General features: G+C 42.1%; 1 protein-coding gene across 2 annotated transcripts in view; it reads right to left on the reverse strand.

Moving 5' to 3' along the window:
• Positions 1 to 22,667, reverse strand: part of SDK1 (sidekick cell adhesion molecule 1) — a 388,755-nt gene that overhangs the window by 124,684 nt on the left and 241,404 nt on the right. For both annotated transcript variants that reach the window (XM_071443929.1, XM_071443928.1), the window contains exons 9-14: positions 17,587 to 17,781; positions 16,300 to 16,416; positions 15,882 to 16,049; positions 13,794 to 13,896; positions 12,546 to 12,722; positions 4,531 to 4,667 (exon numbers count right to left, since the gene is read on the reverse strand). In XM_071443929.1, coding sequence (XP_071300030.1) covers positions 4,531 to 4,667; positions 12,546 to 12,722; positions 13,794 to 13,896; positions 15,882 to 16,049; positions 16,300 to 16,416; positions 17,587 to 17,781 — 897 coding nt within the window. The remainder of the gene's footprint in view (positions 1 to 4,530; positions 4,668 to 12,545; positions 12,723 to 13,793; positions 13,897 to 15,881; positions 16,050 to 16,299; positions 16,417 to 17,586; positions 17,782 to 22,667) is intronic.

Consider the following 22,667-nt stretch of genomic DNA (forward strand, 5'->3'; position numbering starts at 1 on the left):
AAAATGGATCTCCTTCATTAGATACACACAACCAACCCCAGGATTGTGCAGAAGCTCTTTTCACTGTGGAGAAGAGCAATTCTGACAAGGGAAACATGCCATAACATTTTTAACAGCGCCTCTCCTGTCCTCCAGGGATGGCTGTCACTCACCTGTCCCAGGAAGCCTGGAGAAGCTCCATGGTGACAAAAGACTTGCCAGGTCAAACTATTAAAAAGGTCCCTGTTAGACTGAACAGACTCTGCTAATCCTTCATTTAACTTAAGCTGCCCAGAACATACTCTGGGCTCTGCTGCTCTTCCCCTGTAATTGCTGCTGTCTGAACAACTTCCATGTTGAGCTGTCTGTCGTCTTACAAATATTGGCCATTCTGAATTAACTCTGATTGCCTCTCCAGCTTAATTTATTGGAAATGAAGAATCTCACAGGCTGTTCTCTGGTTTACAATGTCATTTTGGGGTTTTAGAAATGACATTTTTTCCTGTCATGAATTTTTGGATGCGCTTGTGACGCGTTCAATAACTCTGGCCATGTGCCAAGAGGCATTTCTTCTCTATTTTCCTGCCTACCCTACAGTTCATGCATTAATTGCAATTTCCCCAAAAATCATTTCTAATTTGATGTTACCAATCAGATCTACTGCAGAAAGCTGATTTTTGCAGGTTTGGAACACATTTCCATCTCTTTCCTTCTCCAGGGGCTTTTGCATAGATGGCAACATAGGAATTTGCTGTACTGCCGGAATACACTGAATTCATCTTTCAAACCTTTGTAGCGATATGATGCTGCACAAAATCCAAATGCAAGCTAAATGGTTCACCCTTTGTTTGGTAAGACTTACACAAGGTCTAGCAGTGGCCTGAAAAAAAGTATCTTTTATCAAAAAATTATCATATCTAGATCTGAGTCACAATCATAATGACAATGCAGTTTTGCTTTGATTTTTGCAAAGATTTATCAACGGGTTCAATATTTGCCATTTGAATATTCCTACCAAATTCAGGGTGACAACTCATAGGTTTTATTAAGCATGTACAGATGCATTCCACAGGAGCTTTTATTATCTCCTCATTGGCACAACGTGATGATTCTGAGTTATATCATCACCTCACACAGCACAGATATCCCAGAATACAATAAAACAAAAATGGGCTTTTATCTTAATTGTTCTCAGCAGAATTCTACAAGTCTTAATTCATTTCTTCAGTTAAAAGACTATTCAGAATATTTTTTTTGATTAATTCCTCCAGTCGAAACCTCTTTGGAATAAAATAAGCATATCCCCTCCTAACTCCATGAAGACACTTCATTGGAATTCTGAGGTAAATTGCAATGGGGCTAAACAGGTCATGAAACATCCAAAATTATATTAGTGCAAATGACAGCAATGCATGGTACTATTTATCTGAAAATCCTATTTCAAATCAAGGTTCACATTCTTGGCTCTGTGTGGGCAGGAATACTTAATGACTGTGTTTCCTTGGAACTGTGTTTTTCAAATTAGATTATAAATTTGCCCCCAAATGTTTAAGGCCATATGTCTCAAGTCACCCACAGACACAGTCTACTGTGAATACTTGTATTTTGAGAATTATTGCATTGTGCCAAATACATTAATTTTAAAAATTAGGTGGCTAGAGTCGTTCATATTCCCAGTAATTTATGTGCACGATCTGCCACTGTTTTCTTCCCTCTAATTAAAATGAGGGTTTTGTATCTCTTTACTGAATTGATATTAATGAAAAGGAGTTCTAATCCATGCCAGGTGGAGTGACACGCCTTCCTCTAATGCAGCTGGTAATTAAACCCCTGAAATTTATACTCGTTATTTTGAATCCTCTTCAGCTATTTCTCTGCAGCAGACACTGTTATGTATTCATTGATGGTAAGTGCTTCAAAACCTACCATGGCTCCTAAAGCTGTGAGAAAGTTATCCAAAACAAAACAGCTAAAAAAAGCAACAAAATAAGGCTACTTTTCAGCACCTATAACCAAAACACAAACTCCAAACATTCAAACTCCACAGAACTAAGAACAAAATCTGCACAGCGTTGCTGACTGGAAAATAAACCATAATTCTGGTGTCCCTCCTTCACATCTGAAAGTGAAGGGGGACTGGGATGGGAGGATTGCTCTGCTGTGGCAGTGACAGAGCTCATGGAGGGTGCTCCCTGTCTCCCTGACAGTCACTCCTTCTGCAGCTCAAACCCCAAACAGAAACTGTCTTTGGAAAGCAAAGAGTTTCTGCAGAGTCATATCAGGCCAAGCTCTACCTACAACATTGGACAAGGACAACATCAAATGCCATCTTTGTGCACAAACAGTGCTTGGGATGGCTGGGAACAGAGGGAAGGTGATGGTTTCCAGAGGAGCAGGAGGTCTGGAGAAGCTAAATATTAACCACACACTGCTGAGATCAAAATAACCCTGAAAAACAAACACTTCAGGAAAATAGAAACCAAAACAAGCCAGTGGCAGTGTGCAGATGTTTCAGTCAGTGTTCCAAACCAAAGTCACTGCTGACATTGCTGTCCTGCTCTGTATATATGGAACAAGAGAGCACAGCAACAGTGAAATATCCAAGGGCTCAGATTCTTCCCTGTTCTACTTCTGTGGGCAATCATTTACACATTGCACATAAAAGCAAAGTAAATAAAGACAAAAATTTAAAGGACAGCAAGACCTGGGATATATCTGGGAGTTAAGATGCTCAGGTCACAACAAAGCTGGCCTGTTTGCAGCTCTGAGCTGTGGCAGGACACAGACCTGTGCTTTGGGACAATGAGACCCTCTCAGTGGCAGACTGCAGTGACAGCAGCCAAAATTCATTGATCTATCACAGAGTGAGCAGTGGTTCACAGGACCCTGTGGTGTTCTCAGGGTCTGTGTGCATGCTTTCCAGAGAAATACTGTTGATTTTGGCTGAGCCTTCGACAAATTTCAGTGAATTCTAAAATGATGGCACATTTACCCCATTCCTATACAACTGCAAAGCATCCTTGGTAGAAAGGACTTGAAGACCTTCCAAATTCCTCCATGACAAAAGAAAGATGATGGAATGAGATGATCTTCAAGGTCCCTTCCAACTGAAACAATTCCATATTTCTCCTGGCATTAAATGAGCTGCCTTTTCTTTTAGGGACTTGTCCCAGTTGATGCAGCCCACTGCAGGATCCAAGTGCACATGTTCTGCCACCTCTGTGCAAATACAGCTCTAGGGCCTTTGCATCATATTCCCAGACTGGGACTTCACTAACTTGTCATCAACAAAGCCACTGGGAAACAAGGAGCAGAAGGGGAACATTCTTGGGCACAAGATCAGGGAGGGAAAAGAAGAAAACCAGGCAGTTACTGGCCTGTAGCTATGGGAGGGAAGGAGAGAAGAGTGAAAATAAAAAGGAAGGTGGTGGTAAAAAGGTGGAGAAGGAGTATGAGTGCAGGACTGTGGATTTTCTTACTCATTTGTTACAAAAAGATCCAGAGTCTTTGATTGAAAAGAACTATTTTAAGGGCAGCAGTCCTGGGCATGACTTTGGATTTCTGCTAGGATCAGAAACCTGCACTTAGCTTAACAGTTGTCAAGATCATTGGTTCTGGGACCTCCACATCTGAGAAGTTATGCACTCCAGCCTGCAAAGCAAAAGGCTTGTATGTGATCTGAAGCTCAAGTTTCCCCCTCAAGCTCTCAGTGTGGCAAAACAAACTGCTGCTCTCCAGATAATCAGAAATCAGAACTGTTTCACATTCAGTTATGCAGTGACTAATTTCAACATGTCACAAAAAGTGATGCTCTTAATTTTTTCATCAAGAATCAATTGTTCAGCTTGGATTTCCAGCTCCTAGGGTGATAGAGATTAGAAAGTATTGCCAAGGTGACCGATTTCCATATACCCTCATCTTTCCATCAACTCCTAAAGAGGCATTAGCAATGTCCCTGAATAACCTTGCAGACTGAGAGCCTGGTGTACAGCATGACAAAACTGGCAAGTGACAATTCCCAATGGCCAGGTTTGTAATGCAGGAAGTCAGATATTTGGATTGCACTCAAACATCCTCAACCACCTACCTAAAGGAAGGGTGTAAAATGATAATCTAGAGAAAGCAGAGAAAACATATGAGCCCACAGAGAGGTAAGACAGCAGCTCCTCTTGACAACCAAGTTTGTTCCTCTGACAGACCACCACTTCCTTGAATTATCCGCCTCTCTGCATCTTTCAGGTGAAATTTGGGCTCTGAATGCCCCGAGAAATCCATGAAACTGGTGAAAAAGCCATGGGAAGGAACAAACTGACTACTGCTGCATTGAGGAATGAGCTGCTGTGCCTCAAGTCTGTCTGGCAACACCAGAGGTGGAACTAAGTCCTGTAAATCAATCCCTCCATCTCAGTCACTCAACTCTTCCAGCACGCAAACACCTGAGTGTAAAACCCCTTTGTGCAGGCTCGAGCAAACTGCAGCAGCACTTTGCCAGCAGCTCTGGGGAGAGGGAATGGTTAACAACACCATGGGGCTGAGAAGTATTTGACTTACTGTTCTCAGAGAGCTCCACCACGTAGTAGAGCACGGGGCTGTTGCCGTCGAAGGGGCGCACCCAGGAGAGCACCACACTGCGGCTGTAGGAGGAGTTCAGGGTGGCCACCAGGTTCTGAGGGGAGTGAGGCAGCTCTCTGCAGAGGAAAAGGGTAAGAGAGGGGGGAAAAAAGAAATAAACCAGCACAGAAAAATTAATCTCTATTTCATTCAGCTCCAGTCTTACAGGCCGCTAAAGGCAGGCGACATCAGCCCCGTGTGATGATGGATATAAAACCACCAGCAGCTATTGTGCAATTAAAGATGTGAAGGACATCTTAGAATTCTTCACAATTTTATACTGTTTGGGGGGAAAAAAATAAAAGATTATGCTGAAAGTCCCAAGGCTGATGGATAGAACAGCTAATGGACATGTTGCTAAATGTGGCAAAAAGCCAATTTTCATCCTGTTTTTGACTGAGCAAGTTGGTCAATAAATTTCCTCTCTCACTTTTTCTCCCGTCTTACAATGATGTCCTACAATGTGACAGCAGTGATATGTATAAACAGTAAAACACATGGGAGATATGATTTAACATGGAATTTTTCATACTCAAGGAAGCAGAAGACATTGACACTATCCACACAGAGCGACTAATCAAAATTACCATATGTATTCTTAGGCTACAGAACAGCTTGATTTACTCATGGATTCAGGCTTATCCTGTCATGGGTAGAATCCTTCCTCCCTATAATAAGGATTTTTTTGGAAGCACCCAACCAGAAAATGCAGTGAAAATGCCTGCAGAAACCCCATGGAAATACAACATAAAACATTTCAAAAACAAAAATAAAATAGCAGCTCAATTAAAATGTGTAATTTCTACACATAAAGGAAATTTGTAGAAAAACATTTCATTTGTACCCATTGGCTCAAAGTGGAAGCTGCATGATGAAGTGAGAACACTAATTCTGCTGCAACCTTTAAATGCTGATGCATTTTAAGAGATTAAAGCCCTTCAGCATTATACTTAAGCATGTTTTTTGCTCCTTATCATCCTGATTCCTAAGGAGAATAACAATTTCAGAGTGAAGGAAAAGCAGGGAGGGACATTTTTTACTCATGCAATCTGCCTTCCTCCTCAGGAAGGCTGAGGGTGACCCTTCCACAGCTCAGGCCAGAGCAGAAAGCCATGAGGGCACTCACACGCTTAAATTAAAAATGCAGCAATTGCTGCTTGTGATGTATTTTGCCACTGAAGGCTCAGAGTTATTTAAAAACCGCAACTCCTCAGCCACTCACCAAAATAAATACAGGCTCTGGCTCCAAGCCAGAACAATAAATATGTCCTGGATTTCTGTTTCTACTGGAAGATTGAGGAACATATGGAGAGCCAGACAATAGTTTTATTATTTTTCTGTTAAGCCGCGAATGCTTTTGTTTACGCGTTTCTGATGAATACACACTGTGGAGTTAGCACCAAAAAAAAAAAAAAAAATTGCTGGAAGAGCCAAAGAGTGGCAAGAAAAACACACAGCTAATGAGGCACCAGAAGCAGAAGGCACTTCCCTGCCCACCTCTCTCCAGGCAAGAGGGGTTGATATTTCCTAAGGCTAAACCTGAGACTCAAAGCCTTGTCTCATCTCATTTGACTTTAAACGCAGAACCAAATTAGCAGCACGGTGACCCCAGGCTCTTTCTGTAGTAAACATGGAATGACACCTCAGGGTGTGATTCAGATCTCAACTTCATTAAATCGCTTGCTTGAGATGCCTTGATGGTGAGGAGTTTAAGTTGACTGTTCTCACTCCTTTCTGGGCGTGCACTGACAGCTCAGACACGGCCACTTTGGGGCTAAAACAAACATCAGGCACAGCAAGGATCATGTGTGGGCCCAAAGGGAGTAAATTTTGAACACAGCACTGTGAAATTTTGGATAAACACGTTTAGGGAAGAGGGGGACCTGGAAACAAAGCAGGAGGGCAGCTGACCTGGGAGACAGAGTGTGGCTGTCACTGGAAAGTGTGGGGGTGTAAGATATGGCCATTTACCCAGGGACTACAGGAGTGTGCTGCTTAATTTTGAATGAAACATTAAATTATAATAAACATTAAACCTACACCACAATTTATCATTATGTCCTAGGCAAGCTGGTTGGAAAAGTTTTTGTGATTAAGCTGGCAAAGGTAATTACTAAAGGGAAGAGTGAAATGTCTTGTTGCTACATGGCTCACACAAGTCCCAGTCCCTACTTCATTTATCACCAGTCCCTGTGGGGAAGAGCTCAGAGAGGGGCTGTGGCTCCAGCTCCTCCTGGAAGATGATGGCCATGGAAGCAGCAGTGTGGGAGGAAGGGGGGAGTTCACAGCAGATTATCCCCATGTGTTGCTTTTCTGGGCACCCAATGAGCACTCCTGGTATATATTATGGGTATTTTCAAGGTATGTATTTGCTACTCTTGATGTCCCATAAATTAGAAGGGCTCAATTAACAGCTCACTTGAAGACAGAGACTACACAATTAACAAAGACTTAAAGCTCGGCCTCTTTTTCCAAGTGCACAAGACTCAGAAGACTTTTGAAAACGAGTTTCCCTGCTTTTCCCCTGCTTTCCCTGTTTTTTAAATGCACAGACTGGGTTAAAACCTGGGTTTGGATTTGGGTTTAGTAGCTTTTTCTCTCAGATTGACAAGGACAATCAGCAGCAGCACCAGGGAAATGGGCACTTTCTGTTCAGACAGAGATTGAGTAGCGTGAGCTGCTGCCTCCATCCAGGACACCCCATCCACAAATATCACAAATATTGGGTTTGTCTTTACCCAAACGTGTCCACGCTGAGCAGCAACAGATGGTGCTCACAGATTTAAACCCCTCGAGGCAGACAGAACAAGTGCCTAAGAAACACACCTGGACAGAAATGAATATTTAAAGCTACAAAGACATTTCAGCACAGGAGTGTACCTCTCTCATTGCAGTATGCAAAAGCAGAGATTAAAAAGTAGTAATTTCTACTTGAGCATGCACTTACACTTTGTCTCCTTCTCATTTGCTACCACATACCCTGTGGAAGGGATGATAAATGAGACCTGTACCACCATCATGAATATTCATGTTCCCCAAAGAGATCATTGCTTCTATTTTTCCTTTAAGAGGATTACTTTTCCTTGCTTCCAACACCCAAGAAATGATTGCAGAGCATTCTAATTTCAACCCTTTCTCAGGGTGAGGAGGACCTCAGACTAGAACTGGTCAGCACCAAGAAAGTGGATGAGGTTTAGAGCAATAACACCCAGAGCACTGAACAGACCTTGACCAGACATGCAAAGTGTAATTCCATCATTATCTTTCTTTTGTTCGCTGAAGCCCCAACAGGAATTATATGGAAGTTTTTCAATACAGAATATCTTAAAACCTAATTTTTCTAATGCTGAAGAGTTGCATGAGGCAAGTTTTCCATAACTTATTTTATGTGATAGCAAACTATGTGCATGGACACTTTAAAATCTGTAATTGATAGATAACCCCAGGGTTAATGGCATTGCCACCAAGGTGACCTGAGGGAACTCTGACAAAGCAATTAAAGTAGTGCATTTGCAAGAAAAGAACATGAAGTCATTGTGACAATCTGGGAGAGAAATATTAGCCAGTTGCAGATGATACATGCTCAAAACAGAAACCCTAATGTTTTGAGTCAGCTCATCACTGCCAGAGGGCAGCTGAAAAATTCACTCAGCAAACACATAGAGTGTTTTATAAAATTAGCTAAAAGCAGACTATTTGCTAAGAAAAATAAACCAGACACGGTTTGGAGAGACTTCTGAGAAAAATGGTCCAACAGCAGGTAATTAGAGAACCTGTGACTGAAGAGGGGATTACTAAAAAGGCACAGGAGATTAAACAAGTTTTTTTGTCGGTTTCTGAAAAGCCCTGCTCCTGTTTTCTAATGGGCTCCCTCAGCCAGGTCCAGCAGGCAGGGGCTGCTCAGGAGCAGGTGGTTCATCTGCCAGGGCTGATACCAGCTCTGGGCTGAGGCAGGCAGGGAATGCAGCACTCAGCCCTGATGGCTCCGCTCCGAAAAGTTTATCATGGTTTAAATTAACAAACGTGGCAACTGCTGCTCAGGACTGTGCAGTTTCTCTTGCAAAAGAATCCTCTCCAATTCCTGCAAGGCAGCCCTGAGTTTTGAGGCTCTCTGTCTCTCACAGGTCTGTAACACGGGGAATTTTTGGAATTAAAGGGTTGCTGAGTTCCAGAGTGCACAGATTTATTTCCCATTTCAATCTGCTCAGACCTGGAGATGACTTGGGAAAGAGGTTTGAATTTTATGCTTTCTTTTTGCTGAAAACACCTACATTCCTGCTATACCTTCAATGACAAACAGACACAATGGCATTTATTTCCAAATGCATTTCTGGGAGATATTTCTCCTTTGAGTATCAAGTGCACTCAGACTCCGCAGTGAACCTTGAGTCTTGGATGACATCTCAATAGAGAGCTTGGAAAAATAAATAGAAGCCTTCTTTCCAGTGAGGAAGGAATAATATATTTTCAAGTTTGACATTCCTTCTGCTTTCTCTCCCTGGAGAAAGGAAAAGAGATGGGCAGTTGGAACCAAGGGATGTGGGATCTGTATCAAGTTCCACTTGTAATTGGACATCCTTTTTATCACTTACCCTGCGTTTGTCACACCGATTTTAATTTTAGCAATAATTTTTTATAGGATATATTGGGAAGAAATTGGAAGAAGTGGCAATTATAAATAGTCCAGTAAAAAGGGTATCCAAATTCATGGATAGATGGCTGACAAAGGCAATACTCTGCATTCCTGGCAACCCACTGGGGTTTATTATAAGTGGTTAGCTCCCCTCTCCTGCTTTTGAAGAAGACAGAACAATAATAGCTTTTTCTCTGATGAAAGGGAACTGAAAGGAGATGAACTTGCTGCCAGGAATAAATTGCCTATTTTTGTATTACATTGTCCTTCCCATATATTTTGCATAGAAAAAGAGCCTAAAAGATTTTACTATATGTTGTGACATAACAGAGGCTTGTAGAGGGCTTTGATTTTCCAACAATGCAGCATTACCATACTTTGCAGTCACATTCATACAACAAAGAGATCCTCTAGCTCGGGCTGCAGACAGGCTTATATTGAGCAGTGGGTATCATCAGGCACAGATAGTGGTAATTCTGCATATTTTATACATCCTGAGAATCCTCAGGATACTTTGAGCTGGAATCAGCACAGTTTCCCATCAGGTGAGTGATACATGGTGATAACTCAGCTTTTGCAGCTTTAGGAACAAGCCTTTTTTCCTCTGTATGTATTTCAGGCTAGTGTTTACAGGACTATAAAGTAAGCTAAATGAAGCTGGGATGTTTCATAACATGCAATTACTTTCAGGATCAAACTCTGTGACTTGCAGGGATGCAAGAGGAGCGGGGGGCTCATCATCAAATGTTTCTGATATGCAGTCGAGAAATTCTACCAGGAGAAAAGCAAAGTCAGTGTAAAATTAAAATCTATCTCTTGCAGAATAGAAACATCACTCGCAAATGTTTTACCTCATGCAAATCAAATCAAGTGATGTACATGGAGAATAAACACATTTAGAGAGAAGACAAATGAATGAATAGAGTATCTTGACTAGCAATTAGTTTCTGTGCCCAAGTACCATCAGTGCAAAATTGATGAGCAAGGTAACCTTTGGCTGCACTTTAGCAAGTTCTTCATTAGTTTTCTGGCTTTTCTTTGCAAATATTTTATTTCTTCTTTCATGCTGAGGAAGATGATCCATCCTGTCTGCAGCACCAATGTCTCTGTGCTATCCACGTCGGTTCTTCCAGCAAGGAACAACAACCTTTGTCCCTGACCCAGCAAGGGCAGGCAAAGGAAGAGAGAGTTTTCTTTCCTTCTTTTCAGAGATTTGGAAACTGGACCACTCAGAGATTAAATAATTGAATCAGTTTGAAGAGAAATCAGTAACAAACTTATTTGTGCCTTTGGAAATTCCTCTTGATGGGCACAGAGGTGGAGAAAGAACATGCTGCTTCCTGGGGGGAAAAAGGTGGGGAGAGGTTTGGAGCTGTCAGGCAAGGCTGTGTGGGACACAGTTATCCATTGGTGGCTGCTCCAGTCTGTAACTGGTTGAGAGGCCTCCTTTGAATATTTATCTACCATTAGTGCTACTCAAGGCACTGAAGTGTAAGTGCTCATCGATGGGAATGTGCATGCCCTGTTTGTTAATGCTCTGCAAGAGGGAATTATCCAGGAGAACAGGGAATGTTAGAGATCTGTCATTCCTATACAAGCTGGAATTTAATTTAAGCTTTACTTCAGATGTTTCCTTTCCACATATTTTCTTCTTCATTTCACTCCTGTTGTATCGTGTATCTCTCTTCCTCGCAGATCTGTGCTGCTGAGCCAAACGATAATGATGAAAGCTGCAAGGAAATGCAATGTTTTCTGGCAGTATTGCACTACCTGCAGCCCTGCTTTGAAATGAAATGTCACAATTCAAGGTATTATTGAGTGACTTATCAGTTACTTGACTCCTCTCAAAGAGTGGGTCTGATAGATTCCTTTAATTCCTCCAGGAAAAACAGGAGATGGGCGATCAGCAACAGAACATCAAAGGAAGCAGAGAGGCAGGATTAAGAGGCAGTCCCAGTGCATGGAGAGGCAGCCAGCACAGCTGGAACAGCTGGGGTGCCTCAGCAGGGCACACAGGATGAGCCTCTCCCCACCAACTTCAACCCAGATTTTATGGGCCATAAAAGAAGCTCCTCAGTGGTCAGTGGGGAACTGCAAGTAAGTCCAATTCCCTGTGCTGTGCTGGGCAGCTTTTGCTATTTAGCATTAGGAAACTGTCCTGCTACTGAAGTGTTTAGCACATATTTATAGCTTTGTTTCAAAGTCCAAGCTTTAACATTCTTTCCAGTCTTTACTCTGCCCTCCATTCAAAAACTGCCTCAGAGAACAGTGAGCCTGGTTATGTAGCTGCAATATATCCTGAATTGTCTTCTGCTCTTGGATTCCAACCAGCAGTAAAATGCACTCCAGGAGGAGAGCTGAGGAGTGCTTAATTAGAAAAAGAATGTATGACCGCTCTTGGAAAATGGGCATCTGATGGAGCCTTGGCACTGTCAGAACGATGCTGTATCAAACAGCCCTCTGCACAGCAAATCTCAGAGGTGAACTCATTACACTGCCAGCCACACAACTGCCATCTTCTCAGAGACATCAGGCATGACCAGCAGAAACAGATGCAATTTTAGTTGAATTAAAGCGTACTACTCAAGCAAATAAATAAATAAATAACTCTACATAAAACATTACCTTCTTTTTTTTTTCTTTCATTTGATCTGCTCCACACATGTACCAAACCCACAGCTGTTGCTTTTAGTGATAAAAATAAAATGGAAGTGTACTTCACCCCAGTGGAATGACAGAAATAGAAAATATGGAACCATGTAATGACATTTTTATAATCCTTTTCCAGAGCAGAATGGCACTTTAAACATTTTTTTGTTTTTATTTTTAAAGATCCATAGGAATAAAGAAAGTCATAGATAAAACTAATTTTTTTTCCTGAAAAATGATGTATAAAGAGAATGCAAGAGTAAGCAATGCCCATCCAGGGAGCAGCTATTCTGATAAATGTTTAACAGAGAAAAAATACTAAAAGGAAGAAAACATTTTCTTGTTTTCAAACTTTGGCATCACAGCACAGCACTTGGGCTTTTTGGGAAAGCCCTACAGCATGGGGTGATAGAAGGATCCAGGTTTAAAGGAACCTTAGGAAGTCTGTGGTCCAGTCTCCTGCTCAATGCAGGTGCAGCCCTGAGATCAGAGCATTTCAAAGCAATCTCATTAGCAATGAACCAGCCTTAATTTCCCTTAAAAAAAAACCAAACCAACCCACACCAAAAAATCAGAACTGCTGACTCTCCACAACAGCTAGAGTGCAATGTTAGAAAAACACCTGAGGGTGACTGAAACTCAGTGTAGGGAGTATTTAAGCTGGAGCACTCACATCACTTCCAGCCGCGCCGTCCTGGAGTCGTTCCCTCCGGGCGAAATGACCTCACAGGTGTAATCCCCGATGTCCCCCGACCACGTCTGGCTGATCAGGAGGGTCCCATCCTTCTCTACCGTGATCCTGGAACTGCTGGATGGGTTTATTACAGCACTGTCCTTCTTCCAAAGGTACCTGAGCGTTGCAATGCTTCGGTTATTGATCACTCGTAAGAACACCAGAATAGATTTATTTTAACTTTGCTGGAAGGGATCAGCTCCTGTCACCACATGTTAAAAATGACAGACCCCTGCAGCTACTTTCAAGAGCAGTGCCTTTTACAAATTTAAGTTTTAGGTCAACCGATCAGAATGAAAAATGTAATTCCATCTGAGATATTATGTATTTTACAAGGAAAAGATGGAGCACTCATACACATCCAAGTTCTTAAGTTCACCCCCACCAGAACATTAACTCTGCAGTTAATGGTGGGTGCTGGCCAGCTCAGTAACATTGGACTGCCAGCATCAGACACTTGTTGAAGGTTTTCTAAAGCTCACATATCAAAACCACCCCTCCCAACACATCACAGAGGTGTGGAGACCCCAAGACTCAATTTCCCCTAACCGAAATTTTTATACCCGTATTTCTCTTTCCAAAGTTCTTTCTGCAGCTCACCCTTCAAGCACTCTTCAAGTTCTTCCTTTTATTTTATTTCATTTATGTTGCTTTCAGACTACATTAATTTTATGGCAAATTTATTTTCAAGTTTTGAGTTTCGTCTAAATGCTCTAATTCAAATTTTAATAGTCCAGAACAATTCTGGTTTCCTTTACATGGTTAGAACAGACTACAAGCCCAAGTTATTGAGTTGTTTCCACAAACATGGGCATCTCTGGTGTGGCTTTTATGCACCCCAGAGTAAACACTTCTGAAATCCTATTCCTTCTCTTTGGCTTTTACTCTCATTAAGTATCAGCCTCTGACACGTTGGTTTTATTGATAGTGTATTAACCTTGACAGTAAAATCATGGAAGGCTATATTGAAGTCATGAAGTGGAACATAGCTCATTGTAAATAATACATAAGGCTGAAATGGAAGATGGGATTTATATGATTAATGATACAGTGTACAACCTTATAATGCAGTAATCAGGGGTTTGGTGTGAAAATCTGGGGTCCAGAAACTTTTCACCTAGTGCTATCCATACAGCTTATACAATTAAACTGGGATAAACCACACAAACGAGAAGTGCCACCACCAACCTGATTGAAATTCTGGGGTCGTGCGTGGCCTCGCAGCGCAGGGTGGCTGTGGTTCCTTTGATCACCGTGCTGTCCTCGGGAGGGCGGACAATGGAAGTGCGATCTGAAAGGAGCACAGCTCAGGTGAAATTAGAGCCTTCTGCCTCGGCTATTCACTCCGAGAGCAGGCACCGAGCCTTTGTCATTCAAAGCAAGAGGGACGCTGCTCTTGGAGCCTCTGCTGCGAAGGTTCCCCTCCCTCTACAGACATTGTGGCACAGGTGGCACAGGTGACGCGCTGGGGGTGCTGAGAGGCACAGCAGCGCAGGGCACGAGTTCAGCCCGCTGGGGAAGAATGGTGAAACTCTCCAAACTCTCCCTTGGCTTGTGCGAGTGTCTGTGGGAGCTCCCTAAAGGCTAAACGAGTGTGTGGCAGCAAACACTGAACCAGGCAACGAGCCACGCTCAAAAACACAAACAAGACCAAGGAAAATCTGTGCAAAGGAAAACGCACTCGAAAAGCATCGAGAAAGAGGTAAACTTAAACCTACAACCTCATCAACTCCAGGGCAGTGGAGGAGCTCCTGGAAGAAAAATCTTCTATATCAGAAAGATGTTGTTTACTCAAATGTTTCAGAACATCCTTACTCAAGCCCCTCCTAGAGGCTCAGAACACAATAATTGCTGTAACTACAGCAACCAGATCCGGTGTGAAAGATCCCCATTATTTGTCACACACAGGAGGAGCAGCAGAGAGCATCAGCTGAGGCAGGGAGACAACCAGGATGAGCTTGGAAGATATGTGGATAATGTTAATAAGTCCCAAATCCCTACAGACATAATCAGCATCTACTGAGATATCTCATACATGCACAAGGAGGGACCATCAGCAAGATCAAAAGCTGACTCTAAATAGCATGGAATTTTTAGCATTACTCCTGATGCACATATGTAAGAATTCTGGCTTTATAATGGTGCTGTTGCTACACAAACATTAAGTTACATTCACTTTTCTTCCCCTCATGCAGTACAACAAATAGGAACTATCTTTAATACCTGTAAGAACCACAGCATTGAGAATTAATAGGAAGGATCTCCTTTACTTGATCCATACCCCTGGATATCGCCCAGTTTAGAGCATCCTGAAATTTCTACCAACTTGATATTGTCAATAAGACAAACATGACAGCCACATGACACAAATACATTACAGTTACTGCCAGGTATTCCCAGTTTCAAAAGGAAAAATGTGGCTTATTTAGCTTGCAGAGTTTGAGGATTAATAAATGCCAAATATGCACCACACATCAGCAGCACAATCAGTACTTCAAGTGCTGGAGAGGAGAGAAGCCACAACATTTCTGTATTAATCCTCATCATCTTCATTATTTTCTGTTGCTCTTAGTCCCTGCTAAGGGATCATTATTTTGTACCTTGAGTAGCAAAATCCATGTTACACTTCAATTGAACTCACTTAGGAGTTACACAGGTGAACCTCTTGGATCACAGTCACTTCCTCAACAGAAGAAATATAAAAATATAGAGATCAAGGGAAAAAGGTGAATAACAAAACCATTTCATAGGATGCCTTGTCCCACATCAGTCTGTAGCAAGAGGGATTAGCTGAAATCTGCTGCACTTTGATTTGGCTTCCAACAGCAGCCAGAGCCACAAAAAATACAAAACTGTGAGGAAAATCCTATCTGTTGTGACTGTGGCCACTGCCTCAGTACCAGCACGGACTGGTCTGTGCTACCTGCAGACTCCTGAAGGCAGACACCACCTGAAACCAGCCAAATCTACAAGTTAAAAGCTCAGACTTGCATTGTGAGACACCAATGCAAAACCTGACTGAAACTGTAATTGTGATTGAAGCTCTATTTAAATACACTTCCTTTCACAAAATAGAGATTTATATGCATAATTCTCCAAACAAAAAAAGGGTTTTTGTGATAGGCTTCCTAAAATAGACACATTATTCCTATTAAATCATACAAGTAATGCTATTAACGAGAAAAGCATAATTACTAATGAAAATTTCCTGAGCGTACAACAAAAACTGATTAATACTTGATTAAAGTTAGACTTTAAACAAAGCATTATCCTTACTCCACACTGTCAGCATCACAAAAGCATTCAGAGCTCCTTCAGAGTTGGCTGCACAGCAAGTGTAATTGCCAGCATCCTGCAGGAACACGGGCGTTATCTGGAGGCCTCCAGACTCGAGGAGAACGAAGCGAGGAATCTGCACCGAGCCACTGGCCAAGATCTGCTCTCCTGAAACACACAGGGGGAGCAGCATGGTTAGTGTCAGGCAGGATCAGGGATCAGGGACTGCAATTCCAGCTCTCCCAAAATGTTACATCCTGCCCAGGTCACTGGGTCACGACGGCCCCACAGCGAACCCACCGCTTGCGGCGCCAGGGGAAGGGGGAAAGAGGCACTGAATGGATCTACAGGGTCTCAGTAACAGGAATGGACAGGAAAGTGTGGATTACAGCTCTTCTACATATTAATAACTGGCTACCTTTCTTCCAGGAGATGGCAGGTCGTGGAGCCCCTGAAACTTCACAGGTCAGTACTGCAGTCATCCCCTCGGTGACCGTGGTGTCCTCTGGGGGCTGGATAAAGGCTGGCTTGATGTCTAGAATAAAAAATTCAAAAAACTCAATGCCTCACCTCTCAGAAGATCCTTTAACTGTTACCGTGGATTACTTTACATTCACTTTTATAGAGCTGATCATGGAGAAGGACATGACAATAAGACATGAAAACCTTTCAGCAGTGACTGTAACCTTTTCTTATTCATCTCCCAGGAATTGCCTAATCCTGTTTATTACCTACACAGAAAATAAAAATCTATCAGTGCTTGTACCTGTACAAGTAAGATAGGTTAAAGAAAAAGGAAGATAAAGCTCAAAATGAGTGTTTGGGGGGAACTTGAGAAATCTAGATAAACAAAACTATTTTCCTTCATCTTCATAACAGAGTTCTTTAAGATGAAAAGCAACTTGAGAGAGGCATTAACTTTGAAACTTAAATGTCAGCCAAAAGAATTTAGAACCTGAGCCTTATCCAAGACATTTTCTAAGTTTCTTTCTCTCTTATTTTCCCCCAGTTGCATTTTATTGCAGTTTTTTTCCTGCAGTTTCCTAGATCTATATTGAACTGGGGCTGATTTATTTTCTTAGGCCAGTAGGAATTCTGGTCAGTATGTGCAAAGTACTCTTGGGCTAAAAATCAGCTCCTGAAGGGAAGTTTAATATTACTGAAATGACTGTTAATAATCACTGTTAAAAGACTACTAGGATTTGTAATTCTTCCATAGAGAAGCATGCACTTCATTAACAAAACCATTTAATCTGACTTTTTGGCCAAAAAAGACATTTAACTTGAACTTTCTTTCTTTTCCCTGACCAAATGCAGTTGCAGACAAAGGCAAATAAAATGATAGCATGCACAATCATGAAGCAGTAGCTCAAGTTCTGAATGGAATTACATTAGAGTGGAAATTGGAAGGAAACGAAGGAAAGATAAAAGTATTTCACAATTAATTTTTTTTCTTTTCACTAACATCTCTTTTTGCCATGTGAAATAGGGGAGTTCACCTCAAGCCAAGCTCTCCTGATGTCATGGAGAGCTTTTCCAGATGATTCAGCAGATTGTGCTGAGGCCACAGGGGCGTTTCGGGGTTCGTTGACAAGAATTCAGAGTTCTGCAGGTGGAACTAAAGCACCTCTGGGAAACACGATGGGTGTGGGGTCACCTACAGGGACGACCCCTCCTGCACCCCGTGCCAGCCCTCCCCACTCACTGGTGACATCCAGGTAGGTGTAGGTCTGGATCTCCCCAGCCTGGTTGCTGGCAAAGCACTGGAAGATGCCGGCGTCCTGCGGCCGCAGCGCGTGGATGCGCAGACCCCCGCTCAGCAGCACCTTGTACCGGGGGTTCTCCAGCCTGCTGAGGGGCACTGAGTCCTTGTACCACACCAGGGTGGGGATGGGAACACCTGCTCAAGCAGAAAGAAATCACTGTTAGTCTTTGCAGAGCGTGTTTTAGGTCGTATCCCCGTTTCCCTGTCTTTCTAAGCCAATTATTTGTATTTTTCCAAGCTGTTTTAGATAAGTGGAGGCTGCATCTCACATTATCAATGGTAGTAACACATTGCACGACATGAGGGAATAAAACCAGCAAATACTAGGGGGGAATGTTGAGAAACATGTTATCAAATTACTTTCTTCACCCAATCATATTTCATGCTACTACAAAATAAGATTTGGAGCAATTTCATGTTGAAAGCCAGAATCATGCTCCTTAAACAGCAGCACTGTGGCAATACAGCCAGTCTGTAAGACTGCTCCATCCCAAATAAGATTTCTTTGTGCTTCTGTAGCTAAGATAGCCGAAATACAAAGGAAATGGCAAATTACACATGAAAAATGAAGTGCTCACATGGCTGTACTTGAGTCCCAATTTAGCAGCTTAGTTTAAGCCAATGTACAAACAACATATTGCCAACAATAGGATGGCTTTAAATTATTATTATTTTTATTCAGTCTCAAGCTTCACCTGCTATTTGAAAAAAGCAGGCATAAAGAGAAATAAAATTCCTAGCCTAGATAAAACTTACAGTCTCATTTATTCCTGTTTTCTTTCACGTACATGTTCCACAAACCCTGACACAGTTATTTCACACATATTTTTGTTGCTGTCATGTCCCCGTCACCCGGGATGAAGTGGCTGTAAATTTATTATACACAAATAGTGTAGGATTCACTTTTCTTCAAGAGATGTCAGGGCCCTAGAACAGTCTTTGACAGCTGTTCCCATCCCACTGCTCATATCAGACAATGTTTTATGTTTACATCCCAGAAATCCCCACTGGATCAAATGCTGGGGATTCGGTACAGAGATCAGAAGTGAGGCAGGTATTTTATTACATAATTAGATAATCACTGAGTGATTAAGATTGGAAAAGACCTCCAAGACCATCACCTTCCAGGCACCTCCCTCCAATACCTGACAGCCCTTCCTGTGATTAAATGCTTCCTGATGTCCACCCTGACCCTGCCCTGGCACAGTTTAACACCATTCCTCTCATCCTGCCCCCATTGCTCCCTGGACAGCCTGACCCCATCTTGCTACAGGAGGGTGAATTGTGGAGAGCCTGTCAGGAATTGTGCAGAGCCAGAAGGTCCCCCCGATCCTCCTTTTTTTCCAGGCTGAGCCCTCCCAGCTTCCTCAGCCTCTCCTCACAGGATTTACACTCCAGACTCTTCTGCTCCTTCCCCTGGACAGGCTCCAGCCCCTCAATGTCCTTCCAGAACTGGGCACAGCACTTGGGGTGCTTTTGAACACTTTTCACTTAAAACCTCAGACCAACACAATTTCTTGTAATAAGGTAAGAGACTGCAAACTTAAATTCATGGGTGGGTGAAATTTGCCCAAATAGAGAAGTGTCACTGAAGCATGGAGGATGGGATGTCACTGATGAATTGAGCATCTGCAGACAATGAATTTCGCTGCAATGCTGGCAGTCACTTGATGTTCCGAGAGCTAAAGTGCCATGGGAAGATCTATATAATCATCATTATCATTTTAAAACTCCCAAAGTTAAATACTACTGTGTTATGCTTCCATTCACATCTTCTCTCAGTGTACTTATTCTCTTTATACAGACAAAACTGTATTAACTCTGGAAGGAATGTACAAACAATGTATGGAAATGACTGAAAAACAACATCCAATTGCTGTTGTTACTTTTATAAACACGTATCATTTACTTCAATCACCTCTGATGCTTTTGTTCTGCTGATAAAATAAAATGTACTCATGACGCAGATAATCATCTCAGGAAGAAACCCACTATGTAGAAGTGCATTGTCTGATAGAGAATAGACACGATGTAGGAGCTTGCAATAGGCATAATTTAAATTTCATACAACAGCCCATATACAGAATTAGCGTAAATTTCAATGTTCACAATTCTCGGTGAGGGTGTTATTCATCTCTTGAAAATCCTCCTGGGCAAATACAAATTATCACTGAGTAATGAAGAAACAGATGATGCAAAATGGAATAGTTCTCCTGATGCTGAGAAGCTCGGAAATGATTTCAAGTTTAAATAATAGCAACTCCATTTTCCCACACATTAGACTTGATAGGCACCAAGGAAATAATGAAATCCTGCATTCAGAACACTGAAACCTTTAACACTGGTGTCATTCCATAAATCCCATTCTACTAACAGTATTGGCAAACCTTCTAATCCTATAATCACTGTGAGATACACCTTCCTATCACCAACTCAGCTGACAAACTGAATATTACCATCTCTATTTCTCTCCTTTTCAGTTACGGGTATCTTCCTCCACTCAAAGTTATGAGTCTGAATAATAGGATCTTATCTGAGCACTCTGATGCCTGTCAGCAGCATTCATCTGGGCTTTAGTGATCTTCCCAGAGAGATTTGTCTTCCAAGTTGTACACACATTCTCTTCTAATTTTGCTACCTGTTTGGCTGGAAAAAATGGTTAAACCCAGCTTTTCTCCTCTTCTACCCACCCCACAGCCTTTCCTCCCCACACAAAGAAATTTTGCTTTTTTTTTTCTCTAAACATCTTCTGGTGAAAAAATTATGAAGAGAAGAAAACACTTTAAAGACCTTTTGCACTCTACCTTTCCAAGCAGTATTGGCCCGACCCTGCTGCTCAGGAGGTGAGAGTGGCCTAAAAAACTGGCAGCAATAAATAAAATAACCTTATTTCTCAGTTGTGTGCAGCACAATTCATTTTTCACAGACAAATTAATCTAGCGTCAGGGGGGAGAAGGGAAGGCAGGAAACAGATTCTGGTTCTGGCTTTGCCACTTCTCCTGTAACCTTGGGCAAATAACTTATGGAACCCGAGGCTCAGCTCCTCCATCTGGGAAACAGCTGCTTGACTCCCTGCCAAATTTCACTTAAGAACCTCCATGAAAGACTCAGAATATTCACTGTGTCATCTTTGTTATTTATTTTTTACCGCCTCCTCTAGATCCCAGCGAGCTCCTGAGGAACCCCCAAAGCATCTCTTCCACCTCCTTCTCTAAACAGGTAGAACTGAAGTCCAATTAACTGTGCTCCCCAGACAGCACCACTGCTGCCTGCAGCTCCAAACTTTCCACAAGCAAATCAGAAAGAGCATTTAAAGGAAACCCATTGAACATTCAGGCAGCATCAGCCACTGCTGGAAGATAAACAGCAGAGCCTGGTTCCTGTGGCCTGATACCCCGAAACTCCATTACAGGGAGCAGGGAGCTCCAAGCTGCAAGTTGCAATTTTATTTACAGTTAATCTCTGCTTATACTGTGAAATTAATCTGTCTCTCACACATCCATAGCGCACCAAGTCTTGGCAAATGGGCTTTGTGCACACAGCCTGATGGGGCTGGGGAAATACAATCTGTCTTCCATTTACAGCAAAGGTAGAGGGCAGCTCTGCAGTTTCCCCTGTGCTTTGTTCTCCCAGCTCAGAACAGGGAGGCAGCAATCTTCATTTACCCTCTTTTTAAGTGCTGGCAATTGCTAGATTTGTGTAATAATGGATCAAATTTCCTCTATGTTTAATTCTAGTACCTGCCCCTTATATGTGTTATAGATACTCAACAAAATAATCCACAAGGAAACAGGTTTTCATGCTCCTGCACCACATTTACCATCAAATCAGATGTGCACTACAGGAGTTGAACAGAAATAATTAATTTTTTCTAATAAGGGTTTCCCATATCTCCACTGAGAATAGTTATGAGTGCCCCACTAACCCCCATCAGGAACTAAACTGCTCAAAGAAAAAGTGAAGGTAGAAGGAAGAGTTAAAGTCAGCCTCAGGTCTTCCTGATTCCTCCAGGTTTTGGGTTGGGTTGTCTTGTTTTTTTTTTTTTTTTAATTCATGAAATCTGTTTGAGACAGCAGATGGGTTCCTGGGGAACTCCACTGACAGCAGGTCCTGCTGTGTTTTGCTTAAAAAGCTATTAATGAAGAAGAAGACATTGTCTCTTATCGTCTGATAGCTTCATTTCCATCAGAGCTTTTTGTAAGAGATCTCATCACAGGCTTCTGAAATTCCAAACCAGCCACAGCACCCTTAACACACACACTTGCTTATCACACAGTTTGCAAAGACTCCTTCTAGAAAAGCAGTGCTGACTCTTTCCTACATAAAACACAGGGAAAAACGCTTAAATCACAGTGGCAATAACACAATCACGCTGTGACAATGTCTTTATTGGCTCTGATTTGGAAGAAGACACCACACAAATAAGCTGGGTCTTAGGTCTGGGTGCTTTTTTAATCAAGGATGGGATCTTTTTCCCTAAGGACCTCATGGCATTTTATGTGTGTTGCTTAAACTCAGCACCAGGGAAAGTGAGACAACAAAATGTTCAGTCCCTTGCCAGAGTCACAGAGAAATTTGGTGACTTTGAGAAACCTGCTCTAAATGCATAATGACAACATCTCCTACCTAACAGTGCTGAAATAGGTGGGGATTGCATTTCTGTGGAACTCAAAACATGATTTGAGTCAGGTGGAATTCTAGACTTTTGAAGCCTTTTATATTATTAAACCACCTATCAATTAAAAACTGCCTGTAATAGTCCTGCAGATTTCATAACTGCATTCAGATGTCAGAGTTACTGACATTTCTATTCACTGTAAAAGTTCCTTAAGTTTTAGAAGAAAGGGCATTGTGACTGTTGAAAATAAGGACTGTTTGCATTGCAGGTGATGGGTTCCACAACCACGCTCTCCCCTCAACCCATTTTCTGGCTCAAGATATTTAAATCTCTTCTCTAGTGACAACTCTGAAGCACAGGCAGGATCCCAGAGCGACAGGAGCAGGACTTGTGCTCCCCACAG

Source organism: Agelaius tricolor, unplaced genomic scaffold (genome assembly GCF_023055355.1).
Source record: "Agelaius tricolor isolate 1412-34295 unplaced genomic scaffold, bAgeTri1.0.p SCAF_19, whole genome shotgun sequence".
In the NCBI taxonomy this organism is placed as follows: domain Eukaryota; kingdom Metazoa; phylum Chordata; class Aves; order Passeriformes; family Icteridae; genus Agelaius; species Agelaius tricolor.